Genomic DNA, 20926 nt, shown 5'->3' with positions numbered 1-20926 from the left:
TGTGCAGCAGTGAGGTGCTGCAAACAGACAAGCACTGCACAAAGGTGCACGGTTGCACCCAGGCTCTCCCATAACTCTCTCCAGCACACGGTGAGGTTCTCTTCCCTTCCAATGGGCAGAAGAGACCCCCCCCCTCCCCCCGATACCAATGCAGCCTGGTTGCACATTGTACAGAGGGCATAAGCAGGAATGTCGTCAGGAGGTCTTGGCTGCAGTGACGCAAACCTTTCAATTATCTCAGTAGATCACAAATGTTACTGCAAAGCCACATTCAACTTATCCTGCTGTGCCACTCATCACATTCCCATCACTCTGTCTTCCCTAACCTATTCCTGCACATCCTTACTCACACCCATCCCCCTCTCTATCTACATTATCACATCCCCATCTCACTAGCCACACTCACCCTCATCCTTCTCCAATCATACCAACTACCAACACACTAGGCACTTAAGTCTTTTAGCCAATGTTCATGTAAAGTTTCTATTAATGTGTTGTCTAACATTGAAATCTTTATTTTGAACACTTTGCCTTCTTGGACAGATTTATTTGCTCCTTTGGAAGTGGCTTAGTGAGTTGTAGTGAATGGTGAGACAAAATGGTACCCCACGCAACGATGATGAGTATGAAAGGAATGGCTTGGACATTGTAGGAATGCTTTATGCTGTTGTGGTGGGGTGGTGCCAACCTGGCGCATCATGTGGCAGCCACGGTGTACACCATCAAGTGAAGTAAATCTGGCCATGGTGAAGCCATCCCTGGCAGCAATGGGGTAATATGCTGATGCCCTGTGTCCTGTGCAGCATCAGGTGATTGCCGAGAAAGGTTGGTGTTATTGTTCGTGATGCTAGTGTTGGGGATGATCGTGGTGGGATTCTGAGGACCAAGGTGAGATTTTTTTCCAGAGCACCGATTGTAGTTGAGATGACAGAAGCAATATGTCATAAGAATATAAGAATTAGGAACAGGAGAAGGCCATCTAGCCCCTTGAGCCTGCTCCGCCATTTAACAAGATCATGGCTGATCTGGCCGTGGACTCAGCTCCACTTACCCGCCCGCTCCCCGTAACCCTTAATTCCCTTATTGGTTAAAAATCTATTTATCTGTGACTTGAATACATTCAATGATTCAAAGAGCTAGCCTCAATATTCAACGAGCTAGCCTCAATATTCAATGAGCTAGCCTCAATAATTCAATGGTGAGAGAGCTTGCTCCAAGGAGGCGGTACTGGATAGAGAGTTTACTCCAAACACTTCCAACCTTCCTAAAGCTGAAAAGTGTATTCCAAATCCTGAAGGCTCCAGCTTCTAACATTGGCAAGTGAACAACTGTGAAATGGTAGCTTTTATACCATTTTTGCAGCTGCTACCTATTCAGAGGAATGGAGAGTCATGGAAAACCTGACCGACTTAACTGATGTCATCCCCGAATGCCTTGAAAATCGTCAAAAAGCTGGAAAAGTGGTAAGTAGATGGTAATATGCTGTTTAAGTACCTTGAAACACCTTCTTAACTATTTCAACTGGCTCACACATCGCTTAGTGTCGGGTCTGTAAAGCGTAGGCAAACCCGGCATTTGGAAAACTTACACGGAGGCAGGTTCAGAGCAGAATGCTTTTCGATTTTGACAGCAGTCCCGTCTCCAAATCCGCCTCCGAACGCCTGCAAAATCCAGTCCTCTATTTCTCAGACTTTGGCCTCTTGTGCATTCTTCCTAATTTTACCCCACCACCGGCAGCGCACATTTTCCTCACACCTATTTGTGAACAGCCTTTGGACATTTTCGACTTTAAAGGCACTATATAAATGCAGATTGTTTTTGTTCAAATACTGCATTACAATCGTAGATTATTTCTGCAACAGATGTAAAAAAAGGTGCAAAATCTTCCAGTGGAGAGACTCATCCCTGGAATCTACAAGCCTTCGACACCATTTTCCATTGCTATCCTTAGAAAGGAAAAGCCTGGTGGACGAAAGGCTGAGTATTACACTAGCGGGGCCTGAGAGATTCTGAAAATTTTTCGCCAGAGTAAAGTTTGAGAACCATGGGGTTAAAGTAATTATTGAACAAGGAATTTTACATTAATACTGAGGTAAAATATTACTGATAGAAAATAATGTATTTCCTAAACACAATAAATTACAACATTTTGCTTGTTGCACACCTGACAGGTTGGAACTGTCTAACATTTTTAACACTTCAAGATTCTGGTGACACAATATTTTTTTAAAAAAGGTCATGAATGGAATTGCGGAAAGTTAGAGCTATGGTGACACTGTAGCTTGGAAATTACACTGTATGATATTATCATATGAATTCTCAATGTGCTTTGCATCTAATTCCTTTGTCTGCTATTCGAACTGAGGTGTTTACCCATTTAGCAAACCATGATAATATTGTATGGTATAAATTTTCAGACATATATTGTTACGGATGTACAAAACATTTCTAATAGCTCATCAGCACCATCAGCAGGAATATAGTGGTACTTCAGCATTTGTACATTATTATATTTTAATAAATGTGTGCAATTTAGAAATGCAAACCTAGATTCTCTACTGAGGTTACATTGGGGAGTTGGCCCAGATTTTTTTGTTCCAGTTACGCAGGAGATTTGGTGTTTCCCTTGGGGAATGTTCAGAAAATTTATTCCAAAGCTACTCCTCCAGCGCTCCCACCTCCTCTGGAATTTTCTGCCGAAATTTACAGTGGGCGTATAATCGGTCCACCCAAATATTATAAGTACACACATTTGTACTTTAGCAATACTGGGTGCATGGGATGCCTGTTTGTCCCTCGCATTCATTGCCAATATTTAGCAGTGGAGGGGCTATTTAAATCTTTATAAGCCAGAAAATATGAACAATCAATCGACTGAACAGGAGAAAGCACTTTTAAAAATAAAATTGTTTATTGTTTTAAAATTCTTCAGGCAGCAGAGGCTCTCTGCTCCCTCCCACAGCCATTCTCAGCACCTTCCCCAGTCAAATGACTAAGTGGAGGCCAGACAGCCAGCCAGACTTATACAAATGACCTTGACCCCAGAAAATCAGCTGTTCCATTGTATGTTCGGTGGAACAATAGCCAAGCAGAGCATGTGGTACAGTGGCCCTCAGTCACAACATTCCAAAGTCATAATTGCCACTATAATGTAGTGAGGCAATTCGAAAAGAATTCTTGCAGTAATTAATGTTTTCCGTGTGACTGAACAGAAAAATCTTGTCCCTTGTCATTTATCTTGGTTTCTGGAAGCCTACAGATACCATGTTTGTTTATTTATTTATTTATGGCTTCTGTTTGTTTGAAAGAGAACATTTTTTGTGTCGTATTTAATTACCAACGAAAAGATCACTCCACTTTCCTCAAAGACCTAGGTTCTAGTTGTGATCTGTCACAAAGTAAGAAAAAAGATTCGGGCTAGACTTTCTGTTATTGTCGCCATCGCCCAAAAATGGGCGATATTTTCGCCATTAAAGGTTGTTTTATTTTTCAGGTTCGCCGGAATATTGCCCATTTTAAAAACTGCTAGTTTTGCCTTTACAATTTGGCACTGCCTTAGCAATGTGAAATGGGCGATAGCAATGCATTCAGTCATGCAAGGCCGGCGTCCATAACAACGGCCGTTCTGCGTATGCGCGTTTTTTTTTATCAGTCAATTAACTTTTCCCGTGATTCGGGAGGTCAGGGGTCATCAGGGAGGGAGAGAGAGAGAAGGAAGGTTGTGTCGAGGCAATGGAGTCGGGAGAGAGTGTTGTGTTGCAGGGAGGAGGGCGAAAACCTTTTCTGATGAAGCCAACGAAGCTCTGGTCCACGAAGTGGAGACACGGTGTGGCTAATTAACCCAGGGTGGGCGTGGGAAACCTCCCCTCTGGATATACTAGCAAATATGGGCGGACATTGCCGAAGTGGTAACTTCGGTAGCCCACGACGTGAGCGAGGCAAACCAGTGCTGCAAGCACTGGAACAGTCTGGTGGCATCTGCAAGAGTAGGTTTTAAATTAATAACTGTAATGATGCACTGACTCATTAATTAGAATGTAAATCTGCCAGATTGTAATTAAGCTGGGTAATCTTGGGTAACATCTCTGTTAAGATTTGGATTGGGGTCGGAACCTGCGCCCCCAGGATTCTAACCTTAAGAGGGCAGGGCCCAGGACTCAAACCTTGGGAGGGCAGGTGTCCCAGGAACCATTCTGTGCAAATGTGCATTCGTAATCTTGCTGAGATGCCTTAAACTGAATCGGCAGTATTAATTATTATTTAAAGGCTTTGATTGAAAACTGGGGCCAAAGGAATGACTAGAAATGACAGACCGCAAACACTCGGCATTTCTACCACCTTAGTTTAGAAGGAGAATTATTAAATTATATCACTACTTGTGTGCTGTGAGCAAATCTTTAACTTGGGCACCGTCTCCTTTTTGGTTAGGTTGGTGGATGGCGGCACGACTGAGCGCTGAGGGGGCTGTTCACCTTTGCCCAGATTGTGAGTCTCTCCAGCTGCTGTCTGTCACACAGTGACCCAGCCTGGACTGGGGGAGAGCTGCCCTGGGACACTTGGGGCATTAGCTCCGGCCACACGGAGGTCTCCGAGCAAAGCCCAGGGACACGGTGCCCCCTCCCCTCATGATCCAATCATTGCTGAGCTCACCAGCGGTCCTGATTCACGTCCCCCCCTCCCCCACCCACCACTACACAAATACAATACAAATTCAAAATTGCCCACAATGTGATTAGATACTTGGCAAGATTCTAAAATGCCCTTAAAATCACTCAAAAATTACTTCAATGCTCCCATCCACTTCAAGCAGTCTTTTATTAAACTTCCTCCAATTTACAAAATGGCGTCCATACTGCCGGGGTAAGGTCAGGTGATTGCAGCTTTACTGGAGCGTCTTTTTGGGCGAGCGATCATTTGGGCGCAATATCGGCGAAATGCTGAAAGTAGCGCTCGGCGATAATGTGGTGATATTTGGGCACTAGTTTCCATTATAAACAGTATTCTGGGCCTTGCACGAGTGATGACGTCAGATTTAAAAAAAAATAGGCTGGCAATTCAGCTCATTCCTGTATGCCGAAAAGTTGCGCCGGCGATAACTGGCCGATAATCGGGCGCAAGTTTTCATTTATCATCAAATATGGCCGATAAACAGCATCTGGGCGCTTATTTGGGCGCTAAATGGGCGAATATGTGTCTAAAGTCTAGCCCCAAGAGGCCTCCTAAGGTCATGCAGAGTTAGGCCGAAGAACCATTACATTCTTTAAGTCTGATACCAATTGCCCTCTTGCAGAACCCTCACATTATTGGTCACGCATGCTAATGCTTACCATGCAGGTCCATTTAACCACAGGGCACCTTTGAAATATCTACAATTTTGCCTTCACTTACAACCTTGCTGGGAAGCTACACTCTAATAATTTAGCTGCATGATGTATATTTATGTAATCATTCCAACTGTTGCCTGTACAAGGGCTCGGATTTATTCCTGTAGGACACGTGGTGCATAATGTTGAGAATAGACTTGAGGGGAAGAGGCTCTTCAGTTCTCGGCCTATTTGGCAGAGAAAGGTGTAGTGGAATAGCGAAGTTGGAAGCTTTCACCAAGCTGAGAGATAGTACCATTTTTAGCATCATCTTCATGTTTACTCTAACAACTCACTCATTTACTTGATGCCACCAACGAATGCCCTCGAGCATAAGATGATGTGACAAATTCTAATGGAATTCATTTTGCATATGATCCAGTCATTATAATATATCTCTAATTTTCCACTTTAAATTTCAGGATTGTCAAAGTAGGGAGTGCAGCTCTAAGAGAAGTCTGCACTCGCTCTCCACTTTAACGTACTCGTTCTCAATAATCATTCAGGACACGAGAGCTGATTTCCTGACCGGGTGACCCTGGCAAGGATTGGTGCCGATGGAGAGTAATGGTTGGGAAATGGGCGTCGGCAGCCACTGATTTTTCATCTAATTAAGTTAATGAGCTCAAAATCAGGCTGTGCAAGCCCACAATTTCCTGACCAGCACTCAAGTGGCTGACTGGGAAATCAGTGTTACTGAGAATACTTCCAGTGTAAAGCATGTGCTGCAAGGAGAATGTACTGATACTGATCATCACCATATTAAAATCAGTCAACCAGTTTAGGCAAGAACTAACTGAAAAAAGACAAATAAAGACTTGCATTTATATAGCGCCTTTCACGACCTCAGGACGTCCGAAAGCGCACTACAGCAAATTAAGTATTTTTTTTTAAAGTGTAGTGACTGTTGTAATGTAGGAAATTCCACAGTAAATTTGCACACAGCAAGGTCCCACAAGCTGCAATGAGATAATGACCAGATAATCGTTTTTTGTGATTTTGATTGAGGGATAAATATTGGCCAGGACACCGGGAAGATCTCCCCTGCTCTTCTTCAAAATAGCGCCATGGGATCTTTTACGCCCACCTGAGGTTTAACGTCTCATCCGAAAGACTAGTTAAGTTAACCAGCTGAAAATCTGGAAGTGCTCAAGCAGTGAAAAATGAGCGGGTGATGTTAATGCTGGTGATGTTGTCTTCTGCTCATACTCTTGACTCCAACGTTAATTGTACTACTGCTGCTAGGGTAAAGCAGCAGAAAATACAGGCCAGTGAGTTATTTTAAATTTAGTGAATGTGAGTACATGCTACATTAATGAACACATGTATATTTTATTCCTAAAAGAGAGACTTGATTTTAGTCTACATATATAATATTGAGGATGAGTGTGTCAAATTGAATTACATTACTACAAAAGCAAAATACTGCAGATGCTGGAATCTGAAAAAAAAAGTAAATGCTGGAAATCTCAGCAGGTCAGGCAGCATCTGTGGAGAGAAACAGATTTAATGTTTCAGGTCGATGACCCTTCATCAGAACTGGCAAAAGTGCAAAATGTAACAAATTCTTAAGGAAGTGCAAGGGGCACTGAAAGGGGGAGGAGAGGAAAGAACAAAAGGGAAGGTCTGTGATAGGGTGGAAGGCAGGAGAGATTTGAGGGATGAAAGGGATGATGGGCCAAATTGAGAAGGTAATGGCACAAGTTAGGAAACAAAAGATGAGTCTAGATAGGGTGTGAATGGCAGAATGATTATCAGCTGCCATGGGAAACAGAGAGAGAAACAAAATAAAAATAAAAATAAAAAGGGGGGAGTGTTGTAAAAGAAAAGGGAACAAAACTGGGGCAGAGGTTATGGTCTGAAATTGTTGAACTCGATGTTAAGTTCAGAAGGCTATAAAGTGCCTATACGAACGACAAGGTGTTGTTCTTCAAGCTTGCGTTGAGCTTCATTGGAACAGTGTAAGAGGCCGAGGGTGGAGAGATCAGAGTGGGAGCGGAGCAGAGAATTAAAGTGACAGGCGACCAGAAGCTCAGCATCACGTTTACGGACTGAATGGAGGTGTTCCACAATGTAGAGGAGACCACATCGTGAGCAGCGAATACAGTATACTGCATTGAAAAAAGTACAAGTAAATTGCTGTTTCACCTGGAGTGTTTGGGGCCCTGGACAGTGAGAAGGGAGGAGGTAAAAGGGCAGGTGTTGAATTTCCTGCGCTTGCACAGGAAGGTGCCATGGGAAGGGGGGTGGTGCCTGCGGAATGGACCAGGGTGTCACGGAGGGAGCGGTCCCTTCGGAATGCCGAGGGGAGGGGAAGATGTGATTGGTGGTGGGATCATGCTGGAGGTGGCGGAAATGGCGGAGGATAATCCATCGAACATGGAGGCTGGTGGGGTGAAAGGTGAGGACAAGGGAAACCCTGTCGTGGTTCTGAGAAGGAGGGGAAAGGGTGAGAGCAGAAGTGCAGAAAATAGAATGGACACGGTCGAGGACCATGTTAATCACGGCGGAGGGGAATCCTTGGTTGAGGAAAAAGAAAGACATATCAGAAGCACTAGTATAGAAAGTGGCGTTGTCAGAACAGATACGATGGAGAGACTGGGAGAATGGAATGGAGTCCTTACAGGATGCGGGGTGGGAGGAAGTGTAGTCTAGGTAACTGGGAGTCAGTGGGCTTATAGTGAATGTTTGTCAATGTTTGTTAATTACATTACTTTCCTGCTTTCACTCACTCTCTTCCCCTCACTTACCTTTTTGTTGAATAGTAGGAATGGTCCACTATATTTTCAAACTTAGCAGAGGCTGGGGGTAAAGCCTCCATTTTCCCCAAACAATTGGGTTAAAACAAAAAACATAATTGTAGAAAATGGCCCTGGACCTCCCTGGGACCCTTTCTCAGTCAAGGCAGAGTCAAAAAACTGGTCAAATCTTAGTAAATACAAAGTAAGTGATAGTGTCAGCATAGTACCAAATGATGCCTCAAAATGAATAATCTATAAAATCTGTGCTCTGTTGAGAGGAATGGGAGTAAAATAAACAATGCAATGTTGTGCTGTTTCAAGCATTACATTACATACCTCTTTCCATAAAGTTCTCGTGCTTACTCTAATGGAAGGGGACACTATTGCAACTCTGGCAGTGGAGCACCAGAAATTTAAATTAATGAGTTTTCAGCAACAAAGAATGAAGGGACCTACAGATAGAATTATTTTATGGGAATGAAGTCTGTAGAACTACCTGTAGAACAGAATTCCTCAGAAAAATCAAAATCTCTCTGCTGTCAATTCCTCGATTAGTAAGGTAGTCATTACAAATCTGTGAAAAGAAAAAGAAAAGATTGCATGAGCATAAAAGCTGGTTATGTCATTTGTTGTTTCAGGTCTAAATTTGTGTAAACTTTCCAGATTTGCAGGACAGAGCAAAACAATAAATTTTCACATGATTTAATTTAGCTTTAGCTCCTCACCTGTGCAGGTTACTTTAATGCCTATAAATTGATTAAAACAGTAATGAAGAGAATGAGAGGACAAGGCAATGAGCGATCAGCATCTGCCACATTTACCTATCCTACTGTGGGCCACCCAGTTGGTTACTATGGATCACTATGAGCTACGTATGAAGAACTGGATTAGAAAACACCAAATTCAATGAATACACATAAAAGCATTGTACTCCCCAAGCTAATACATAAATAAAACTATTTGCAATTGGTGCTACTAATTAGATGTGGTGCTCTCTTTTAAGAATAGATTTTAGGAGAGCGAGTCACTGGGGCTTGTTAGGCTGGATAGCTAAAGTTCAGGTGCCTCATTCTGACATACGGACAATAGTTTGATCAACCTGAACTAATGCATTATTACTTTGTTAAAGGATCAAGCCACCTGGATCATATTATATAATCAATTGATTGGTGCTCGTCTGTCCGTTTGCAGAGCTGATAATGTCCATTCTCTACTGCTAAGTAATGATGCCATAAAATATTCTCTTTTCTCAACCAATAGGATAATAGCTTACATTTTACTGTAAAAGTGATACCGTAATAGCTAATTATTTACTGAATTAACTTTGGTTATTAGACAAGATCATATTGAGCTGGATTTAATTGTATGTCTAATATGAATATGTAACATTATTTTTGATTATTCTCAAAGTTTAAATGCTTATTTTCTATTGCTATCAAAATACAGATGAAATTCTACTACTATCACCACTATCACGGACAAGCAAGTACAGATAGATGGTGGTACAGAACTACAACCGAAAGGTTTCGTTTAGACTGAATAGCTTGGAAGCAGAGAATGTACACATAGAAGATATTGCTTTCATTTTGAGGAATTTATTTTCAATGGTAATTGTGAGATAAATTTGGTCTCATTTGCAGAAAAATGATTAAACAGGAAATGGCTGGCTAGAATAGTGAGATCTGGCACTTGTACCTCCAGTGCCTCTGTAATTGAAGGTCTTTCTGTGGAGTTCCTCTTCGCCATATCCAACAGCAACTTCTTGAGATTTTTGGACAATGATAACTTTTGATTCACTGGAGCATTGAACTTAGCTGCTGCCCACAAAATGGCTGCAACTCCATAAACACAGGCCTGTTGAGAAAATACATTCATTCAGAAAAATCTACTAGCTATTTCTAGGTTTTTACAGGTTAATGCTCTCAATTTAATTAACAAACCTTTTCGCTAACAATTCCTTGTTTTCCAAATTCAGGTGCCAAATAGAATGAATCCAGATTTCCTAAAGGGAAAGAATGTGGATCAATAAACTAAAGTTCACAGTGGGTGTTAACTATTAAAATTATTTTATTTACTTTATTCAGAACACAAAGTTTATAACAGAAAGTGAAAATACAACTCTTCATACCGTTACTCATTGGCGATGCAAACAAGACTTCACCACTAGAGTCAATGAATGCAGATTCTAGACATAAGTACTCTACAAAACATAAACAAAATATAGTCAAACTGTTATTAACAGACTATTGTTTCTTGTTACTGACTGAGTTAGAAGATTTACAAAATGAGTTAACTAACTGTGTCACACAGTATCAACAAAGTCATAAGTGCATATAGTCCACCCAGCTTGCAAGTTGTCTAATTATACAATTGAAGTGGCATATGTGTGGTGTCCTATTTACACACAGTTAAAGATATGTTAGTGCTGTAGTTGTCACCCGAGCAAGGAAATGTATAGATGCATGGAGATCAAAATGAAGACTTTGAGGAATGGTTTGACAAAGCATCGAAGGAAAAATAAGGGATGAGATAAAGGATGCAGAAGCTGTGGTATGGGAAATGAATTGCTAGGAATTTAGAGGATGTGCAAAATGCAGAACAAAAAGTGATTAGGAAAAAAAACATCATAAACATCATAAAAGTGAATGGTCTCAACATTCTAAAGGTTTTTCACCTGTAGGTGCCATTGTGTGTCAAGCTTTAAGTACATAACCTTATTTGTCAGGGTCACCTAAAGGACAATTAAAAAACCTAACTTTGGAACAACACAGGTAAATTTATTTTCAAAGGATCTGTAAAAAAAACAAAGAAACATTAAAAATATACAAAGGATGTTTGAACTGAAATGAAATTATTAAGTCAATTGTAGGAAAGAGCTTAAAGGCAATTGTGGCCGGCCGTTACCAAATGGCGGCTCAAAAAAGATGGATCCATTAATCACGTAACAAATTGCTAAAGCAGAGTAGAACTCCCCAAAGGATATAACAAAATCTCATGTTTCATCAGGTCCCAACAAGGAAGCTTGAAAATAGCACCCATGGGCTAAAATGAAGTGCAAAAAGTGAGCATGGGAATTGTAAACCCAGAGCGAGAGAGGCTGGAAAGTTCACAAAGCATAAATCAATAAATGGAAAGAAGAAAAAAAATCACTGAAAGCATGAAACCCCAACGCAGATCCAGAAAGGAACTTCTGTACATTACAAGAGGAACGAATCAAAGGAAGATTCACCACTCTATGGGCGAGACTTTCGCCTTCATTTCCGGCGGTTTTCTCGGCGGTGCAGCTGTTTTTTGATGAAAAACCGCCCGGTGATAGTTTCCTCTTCATTTTTTAAAGAGTTCTGCCCACATTTTGAAAAGACCGCCGGGGAGCAGGCCGCCAACGTGCATCTGCGTGCACTGCCGAGAAAACCAGCAGGATCGAAGCTTTGCCTCAACGGGGACCCATATACACCGCCGAGGAAACCGCCCACAAAAAGCTGCCTGAAACAGAGCGGCACGTGAGTACCCTGCAAAGAAAGGTAAGTTAAAGGTTTTTTATAATTAATTTTAAAATTCTAAAACGGCGATTACATTAAAAACGATCTTAGAATGTTTTAGAACTTTTTATTTTTTGTTTAAGTGAAATTTTTTTTTGAGGTTTCCCCCATCCCTCGGGCCAACCGCAGCCTCGAACTAAATTTTAAGTACTTACTGTCCATTCCGGTAAGAATCGCCAATTTCACCTAGTTTCGCCTTTAACCACCGAGAAACCGCCAAGAATCTTGGTGCAAGATCCATTTTCTCACCGGGCGATATTTTTTACCTTTTATTATGGAAATTTTCACCACATTAGTTGCAGAACGTTAGCGGTGTTTCTGGGCGGCAATCGGCTTTCGGAAAAGTCTATCCCATAAGGTCCTATTGACCTCTAACTTGGACATTACCCTTTGACCACTGACGCATCAGGAATAACAGCATTGAGTTATATCCAGTCTGATGGCCATAGAGGCTCCCAAATATCACAGTCTATCTATAAGCTATAAAATGAGTCCCCTTGCCTCATATTTATGATGACTTATCCAGTTGTGTAAAATGCACAGATAACAATAACATTGTACTTTACTGAAAAATGCTTATGAGAGAAAATGCACAGATTGCAATTGTGAGCATAAAGGTGTTTGAGAACTATTTTAATCTTTTGAGAAAATATGGCAGCACCATTTCAGCACTTGTGTAAAGAATTCCCATTCTACAATTTAAAATAAAAATCTCACACCGTTTTGTGAGGAAGTTACTTATAACTTTGTTTAAAATCGAACAAAATGTAAAAAGTTAGGTCTTGGATTATGGCAAAAGAATGGAATGTTTTCCAATCCCTTTAGTGATATGAAAAAATGTGTATAAATATTGAGGTAAGAACTGTACCACAGAGGATGATAAGAGAATGTGACTAGCTGCATCTGGCAAAATCTCAAAATGGTCATTGAGCTGGAATGTGTGAGCACGGATGTATGCATGGCGATGAGCATGCTATTTTCAATAAGGGAAGTCTTAGGAAGTTTAATAATAAATCAGGTGAAGAATTTGTAATTATATTAAGGTGAAAGTTGCTGTTATTTGGCAAAAGTGTATGAGTTTCTCCTACTTCTAAGGTCTTACAAAGATTAATAACTTTCCCAAATATTAAAACCACAGGATTCGAAATACATTCATTTTCTCCCCACTTATTCCAAAGATCTTGACTTATGCTGGGTGCAGTTATGCAGGTACGAGGAGACAACGGTATCTCAAACATGTGTGCGCCTATAGATTTCAACAGACTGTTCAGATTTAGGGGTCATCAGAGTGCTAGCTTCTCATGACCTCACTTGATATCCACGCATATGCATTTTTACACAGGGGCTGTTGGACAGAAATCAGGGAACATTGGCTGATTTTTTTTCTCCCTGGCCATAGCCAATGTGGTCAACAGTAGCACCCCATCTGCTGACTTGCCTGATATCAGCTAATACAGCACAGGCCAGGGATCCAACTTGAGACTTTCCTGGTCTGGTCTTTATAATTAACACTGCGCAACAATCAACTGCAATTAGTTTCAACATATAGTTGTAGTTCAATTTTGTTTTCAGAATATTTGAATCATAGAAATTTAAAGCACAGAAGGAAGCCATTTCGGCCCATCGTGTATAGAAACATAGAAAATAGGTGCAGGAGTAGGCCATTCGGCCCTTCGAGTTCATGGCTGAACATGCAACTTCAGTACCCCATTCCTGCTTTCTCGCCATACCCCTTGATCCCCCTAGTAGTAAGGACTACATCTAACTCCTTTTTGAATATATTTAGTGAATTGGCCTCCACAACTTTCTGTGGTAGAGAATTCCACAGGTTTACCACTCTCTGGGTGAAGAAGTTTCTCCTCATCTCGGTCCTAAATGGCTTACCCCTTATCCTTAGACTGTGACCCCTGGTTCTGGACTTCCCCAACATTGGGAACATTCTTCCTGCATCTAACCTGTCTAAACCCATCAGAATTTTAAACGTTTCTATGAGATCCCCTCTCATTCTTCTGAACTCCAGTGAATATAAGTCCAGTTGATCCAGTCTCTCCTCATATGGCAGACCCGCCATCCCGGGAATCAGACTGGTGAACCTTCGCTGCACTCCCTCAATAGCAAGAACGTCCTTCCTCAAGTTAGGAGACCAAAACTGTACAACTGTAGCAACACCTCCCTGCCCCTGTACTCAAATCCCCTCGCTATGAAGGCCAACATGCCATTTGCTTTCTTAACCGCCTGCTGTACCTGCATGCCAACCTTCAATGACTGATGTACCATGACACCCAGGCCTCGTTGCACCTCCCCTTTTCCTAATCTGTCACCATTCAGATAATAGTCTATCTTTCTGTTTTTACCACCAAAGTGGATAACCTCATATTTATCCACATTATACTTCATCTGCCATGCATTTGCCCACTCACCTAACCTATCCAAGTCACTCTGCAGCCTCATAGCATCCTCCTTGCAGCTCACACTGCCACCAAACTTAGTGTCATCCTCAAATTTGGAGATACTACATTTAATCACCTCGTCTAAATCATTAATGTACAATGTAAACAGCTGGGGCCCCAGCACAGAACCTTGCGGTACCCCACTCTTCACTGCCTGCCATTCTGAAAAGTACCTATTTACTCATAATCTTTGCTTCCTGTCTGCCAACCAGTTCTCAATCCACGTCAGCACACTACCCCCAATCCCATGTGCTTTAACTTTGCACATTAATCTCTTGTGTGGGACCTTGTCGAAAGCCTTCTGAAAGTCCAAATACATCACATCAACTGGTTCTCCCTTGTCCACTCTACTGGAAACATCCTCAGAAAATTCCAGAAGATTTGTCAAGCATGATTTCCCGTTCACAAATCCATGCTGACTTGGACCTATCATGTCACCTCTTTCCAAATGCGCTGCTATGACATCCTTAATAATTGATTCCATCAATTTACCCACTACTGATGTCAGGCTGACCGATCTATAATTCCCTATTTTCTCTCTCCCTCCTTTTTTAAAGAGTGGGGTTACATTGGCTACCCTCCACTCGATAGGAACTGATCCAGAGTCAATGGAATGTTGGAAAATGACTGTCAATGCATCCGCTATTTCCAAGGCCACCTCCTTAAGTGTGCACCAGCCGACAAAGCTATCCAGCCTAATCCCACTTTTCAGCTCTTGGTCCGTAGCCTTGCAGGTTACAGCACTTTAGGCCTAAGTTTCCACCCTCTGGAAAAATGGTGCATCTCGATAAGGTGCGGCAACTTTCTGGAAGAAAAAGGGCGGCGAAAACTTACCTTGTGATTCTCCGGTCTCCTCAGGACGTCTTTGTGCTCGGCGTGGCACAGCACAAGGGGTTGGGGGCGGAGCCAGGTCCCGGCGCTGAAAACAGTGCCGGGACCTCTGCACATGCGCGCTAGAACGTGCACGCATGTGCAGTTGCTCCAGGCCGCTGAGGCTGTGTGGGAGGGGCCTAAGGGACGCCGCCCCTAGCCCTGGCCGAATGGGCTCACTGCGGCGGCGAAGATTGGATTCGGGGCTCCCTCCTCTTCAGCTTCAGCTCCTGCTCCCCCCCCTCCCATTCAGGTCCCGCTCCGGCTCTCCCCCCCCCGCCACCCCCCCCTCACATTCAGGTTCCGCTCCAGCTCCTCCTCCCCCCTCCCTCCCGTTCAGCTTCCGCTCCGTCTCTCCCCGCCCCACCCCCATTCAGGTCCCGCTCTGGCTTCTCCCCTCCCTACCTCCCTTCTGTTCAGGTCCCGCTCTGGCTCTACCCCCGCCCGCCCCCCCCCACTCCTCCCTCCCGTTCAAGTCCCGTTCCACCTCCCCCCCCCACACTTCCGTTCAAGTCCCGCTCCAGCTCCCCCCCCACACTTCCATTCAAGTCCCGCTCCAGCTCCCTCCCTCCTCCTGTCCCCCCTCCCTTCCCGTGCCTCCCCTCCCCCCCTCCCCCCTCCGTGCCTCTCCCATTCCTCCCCCTACACCCCTCATCTCCTCTCCCCCCTCCCCTCTCCTCTCCCCTCTCCACCTCCTCTTCCCTCCCTCCCCCTCCTCCTGTTCCCTCCCTCCCCCCCTTCCCCTCACTGTCAGAAACACAGACACACTGACACTGACAGAGCAACACTGACGGAGAGAGAGAGTGAGAGAGAGAGAGAGAGAGAGAGCGACAGACACTGGTGAGGCCCCGTCCCAGCACGCTGTTGGAGGGCTCCCATTACTGCAGTCGGTGAGTAAAAATTTAATTTTTTATTTATTGATTCAAATTTTTTTTAAAATATATTATTTGATTGATTTATTGGTTGATTTATTGATTTATTTATCATTTATTATTGATGATGGCTCCTTAATGTTTGTAAACTTCCCTTTAAACCGCCCCCCCCCATTCCCTATGCCTGATTTGTAACCTATGCCTGATTTCTAAGTGTAGGCAAGGTTTTTCTGAGCATACAAAAATCTACACTTACTCCATTCTAAGTTAGTTTGGAGTAAGTTTTCGCTGCTTAAACTTGCAAAACAGGCGTAAGTGGCTGGACACGCACCCTTTTGAAAAAAAAATCTGTTCTAAAATGGAAATATTCTAACTCACTAGAACTGGAGCAAACTAAATGCTGAGAATTGCAATTTCTAAGATGCTCCATTCTAAACTAGTTGCTCCAAAAATAATAGGAGCAACTCAGGCCGAAACCTGAGCCCTTTAAGTGCACATCCAAGTACTTTTTAAATGTGGTGAAGGTTTCTGCCTCCAACAGCTTTTTAGACAGTGATTTCCAGACCTCCACCACATTCTGGGTGAAAAAAATTCCCTTCAAATCCCCTCTAAACCTCTTTCCAATTGCTTTGAATCTAAGCCCCTTGGTTGTTGCCCCCACTGCTAAGGGAAATAGGTCCTTCTTATGCACTCTAACAAGGCCCCTCATAATTTTATACACTGAGTAAGGTCTCCCCTCAGCCTCCTCTGTTCACGCCTATCCAATTTTCCTCATAGCTAAAATTCTCCAGTCCAGGCAACATCTTCATAAATCTCCTCTGTACCTTCTTTAGTGCAATCACATCTTTCCTGTAATGTGGTGACCAGAACTGCACATAGTACTCTAGATGTGGCCTAACTAGTGTTTTACACAGTTCAAACATGACCTCTCTGCTCTTGTATTCTCTGCCTCAGCTAATAAAGGCAAGTATTCCGTATGCCTTCTTAACCACCTTATCTACCTGGCCAGCGACCTTCAGGGATCCGTGGACATGCACTCCAAGGTCCCTTTGTTCCTCTACACTTCTCAGTGCCGTACCATTTAATGTCTATTCCCTTACCTTGTTAGCCCTCCCCAAATGCATTACCTCACATTTCTCAGGATTGAATTCCATTTGTCACCTCACCAGTTCATTGATATCTTCCTGTGGTCTACAGCTTTCTGCTTGATTATCAACCACACAGCCTATTTTAATATCATCAACAAACTTCTTATTCATACCCCGTATATTCTAGTCTAAATCATTGATATATACCACAAAAAGCAAGAGACCTAGTACTGAGCCCTGTGGAATTCCACTGGAAACAGCCTTCCAGTCACAAAACACCATCAACCATTACCCTTTGCTTCCTGCCTCTGAGCCAATTTTGGATCCAACTTGCCACTTTACCCTGGATCCCATGGGCTTTTGCTTTCGTGACCAGTTTGCCATGTGGGACCTTATCAAAAGCCTTGCTAAAATCCATATACCCTACATCAAACGCAATACCCTCCTTAAAAAATTCAATTAAGTTAGACAGACATGACCTTCCCTTAACAAATTCATGCTGACTGTCCTTGATTAATCCGTGCCTTTCTAAATTAAGATTTATCCTTATCCTCAGAATTTTTTCCAATAATTTTCCCACCACCGAGGTTAGGCTGACAGGCCTATAGTTACTTGATCTTTCCCTTTCTCCCTGTTTAAACAAAGGTACAACGTTAGCAGTCCTCCAGCACCATATCTACGTAGCCAGAGAGGATTGGAAAATATGGTCAGAGCCTCAGCTATTTCCTCTCTTGTTTCTCTTAACAGCCTGGGCTACCTTTTATCCACTGTTAAAGCTCTAAACTCCTTAATACTTCCTCTCTCACTATGTTTATTTCATCTAATATTTCACATTCCTCCTCAGTGATTGGAATGTCTGCATTGCCCCTCTCGTGAAAACAGACGCAAATTATTTGTTAAGAACTATAGCCACATCTTGCGTCTCCACGCACAGATTATCTTTATGGGCTCTAATAGACCCTACTCTTTCTTTAGTTATTCTCTTTTAATGTATTTATAAAACATCTTTGGGTTTTCCTTGACTTTACTTGCCAACATTTTTTCATGCTCTCTCTTTGCTTTCCTAATTTCCTTTTTAATTTCAGTCTTTTACGACACCAACTGCTCTGAGCCTCAGCAAAGATCAATAGTGTAACAGTGGCTCTTAAAAATGTAACCACGGTAATGAATTAGATTTGTGAAAAGTCATGTGTTTTTAAAAATTAAATTACACGATGGAACAGAAATTAACTAGCAATAATTAAAGCATAAAATCTTCCCTGCAGCTTACCAATAATATAAACACAAAAGGAAATAAATGTGCACAATTTTTAAAAAAAGTTAATAAACCTCAACAGGCCTTGTTGCACAATACCTGGATAATCTTTGCAGAGTTGCAGACTGATCAAACACTCATGGCACAGAGCCCACAATTCATGATCCTTCAAGGGACTTTCATCCTCAGAGAGTAGTTCTTCTAGTGAAATGTACTGTTATAGGGAGGTGGAAAAATGAGAATCAGCACTCTGGGCATTACTGTAACAATGTCAGCAAGTTACTGGTCAGGACCTCCTTGATGCTAAACGCAAGTGTGAAAACAGAAATTATGCCAGCAAATCTGAGCCTAAAGTTGGCCTTCATTAACATGGGTAACCATGACAATCACAAGCTTATTCCTTTCTCCCAGTTATTACCGGTTATATCTTGTCATTTATGCTGTCCAGTGACAGGAAGCATGAGGAGTGCCAGGACAGTCCATATATGAGTGAAATTACTTCTTTGAGGTGGGAGGCTAGGAAATTGCAATTTCGTATGAGAGTTTCTCAATGACTGTAGGAGAATTACTAGGATTGTATAGAGCTTGAGAATGGCATTTTTATATTTCAGTAATATTTCCATTTCAAATTGAAGTTTTTCACCTCAAGAAGAATAAAAATAATGCAGCATCCTGTACACCTCTCACCAAGGATAGCATTTTCATAGAGAAGGATAGGAACATGTTTATTAACTTGGTGCCTTTATCAGAGCAACTGTCAGTTTTCTTCCGGTCAAAATTTCCAGAAACATGCATTAAGCATTATTCAGCAAAAAATGATTTAAATTTCAAAATTAATAGTTAAAATTATTCCTAAATGGGGTCTTTCTGAGCAATGATAATTAATAGCTGGGAAATGCTTCTTTGCCACAGGATGCTCTTTCAAATAACATGCTGATGACATTTTTCATCTTGGAACTGAACACGGATTGTTTAAAATGATCAGAGTCAGAGATCAAACATCAAACATGTGGTACTGCTACAAGATGGTTGTCACTTGGCTGGGGGGGGGGCGGGGCAGAACAAATGTAGTCATCAGCAGAAAATAACTGAAATCAGACCACATGGCAGCATCCGATAGAGCACATGGGAGATAATCTCCTAAAGGAATAAATATTCTTAGTGATTTCCCCTGTGGGATTACTTGAAGGTATGTGCAGGAATAAAAAATGATGCAATAAAGTTTTTGCCCGATTGCAAAAATTTCACAGCAATGCCTCCTTGCAATACATTAAATAGGGGACATCAGCTCAACACAAATTTCACTTCTATCACTGAATGATAACCCAAAGGAACAGATTTTATAAGTAGATGAAACAAGTTGGAATCTCAGCAAATAATGCCACACAAGGGTAGGATGCAGGTATGTGCCCACAATCGTTTACTTGGGTAGTCTGCAAGTTCAGCTGTACTTCTGTGAGTAAGCAACGAGTGGAGGCCAGGTGCTTCCTCAAAATGGGAGGTAAAATCATGAGAATCATGGGGCTAGAACCTCCACTTTTGAGCTTATCGCCCAAAAATGGGCGTTATTTCCGGCGTGGGCGGAGAAAAAGGGTTTTCAGATCGCCAGCTTCTCGTCCATTCTCAAAACACCTAGTTTACATTTTTGAAAATGGGCCTTACTGTGAGTGATATCAAATGGGCGGTAGCATTAAATTTTTTTGACCTTCTGTCATAAAGTGTGGCCGTCCTTAGCAATGGCCTGGCAATGCTCGATACCCGTGATTCTGGAGGTCAAGGGTCATCATGACATGGAGAGAGAGCGAGCTCAGAGGGACTGAAGGCGTGTCTGGGTGTGGTGTGGTTGCTTTGGGAGGAAGGAGGGAGACTTTAGAGCTTCACAGCAAGTAGGCAAACAAAAATTAGCTGTTAACAGCCACATATTTGACTGAATTTGCCATATAATGGAGAGAGAGGAGGAGGCATCACAGCACATTGTGGGGAGTGAAGTTGGAGAGAGCAGTGAGGTGGGAGAGGTACACATTGGAGGCTGCAAAAGAGCCAGGAGGTTCTCGGGCGAGGCAAATGCCTCGCTCCTGCAGGAGGTCAAGTCATGCTGGGGTGATTTGGCACAGGGAGGGCAAGGGAAGCCCACCCCAAAGGCCTATCAGAGGATATGGACCGAGATAGCAGAGGTGGTCTCGTCGTCGACCAACGAGGTGCGTGAGGGCAACCAATGCCGCAAACGATGGAACGACCTTGTGGGATCCACAAGATTAAGTACTACATTGATTTACATGTTCTTATGTATTTATATAATTTGATTTGTAACAGTTATGAGTGACTATCAGCAGATGTGAGGTCTTGCACTTTGACCGGGAATGTTTTATTCAAAGCCTGCGATCACGGTGTACGTCTTTAGGTAAAGAATGATAATAATCATAATAGTCATGATTACATCTGTCGGTTATGTGTTGTATCAGTGTCGGTGACAGTACCTAGCAATGATATCACGCAATGATCTCTTGCCATGTCGTCATGTGACCTTTTACAGAAGAAGTTATCGGCGATGAGGTCCATGCAGAGGGGAACGGGAGGGGGGCCACCAGTCCCAAGCGACATCACAGAGATGGAGGAGCAAGTGCTAGCACTTGTGGGGAAGCGCCCCCGGACAGTCACGGATACATCTGCAGACCTGAAGTGATGCCACGTGAGTAAAGCTTACACGATTGCATGATGTAAAGTCAATAGATGCCACACCAACTCATA

At 42.6% G+C, this 20926-nt stretch overlaps 1 protein-coding gene across 1 annotated transcript in view; it reads right to left on the bottom strand.

Moving 5' to 3' along the window:
• The window catches only part of LOC139255865 (kinase non-catalytic C-lobe domain-containing protein 1), a 308421-nt gene that overhangs the window by 121852 nt on the left and 165643 nt on the right, over positions 1–20926 (bottom strand). Inside the window, exons 9-13 of the mRNA XM_070874040.1 lie at positions 18278–18392; positions 10233–10304; positions 10045–10106; positions 9800–9958; positions 8601–8678 (exon numbers count right to left, since the gene is read on the bottom strand). Coding sequence (XP_070730141.1) covers positions 8601–8678; positions 9800–9958; positions 10045–10106; positions 10233–10304; positions 18278–18392 — 486 coding nt within the window. The remainder of the gene's footprint in view (positions 1–8600; positions 8679–9799; positions 9959–10044; positions 10107–10232; positions 10305–18277; positions 18393–20926) is intronic.

The sequence above is a fragment of the Pristiophorus japonicus genome, chromosome 3 (genome assembly GCF_044704955.1).
Source record: "Pristiophorus japonicus isolate sPriJap1 chromosome 3, sPriJap1.hap1, whole genome shotgun sequence".
Taxonomy (NCBI): domain Eukaryota; kingdom Metazoa; phylum Chordata; class Chondrichthyes; family Pristiophoridae; genus Pristiophorus; species Pristiophorus japonicus.
This window is presented reverse-complemented; position numbering and strand designations above follow the sequence as displayed.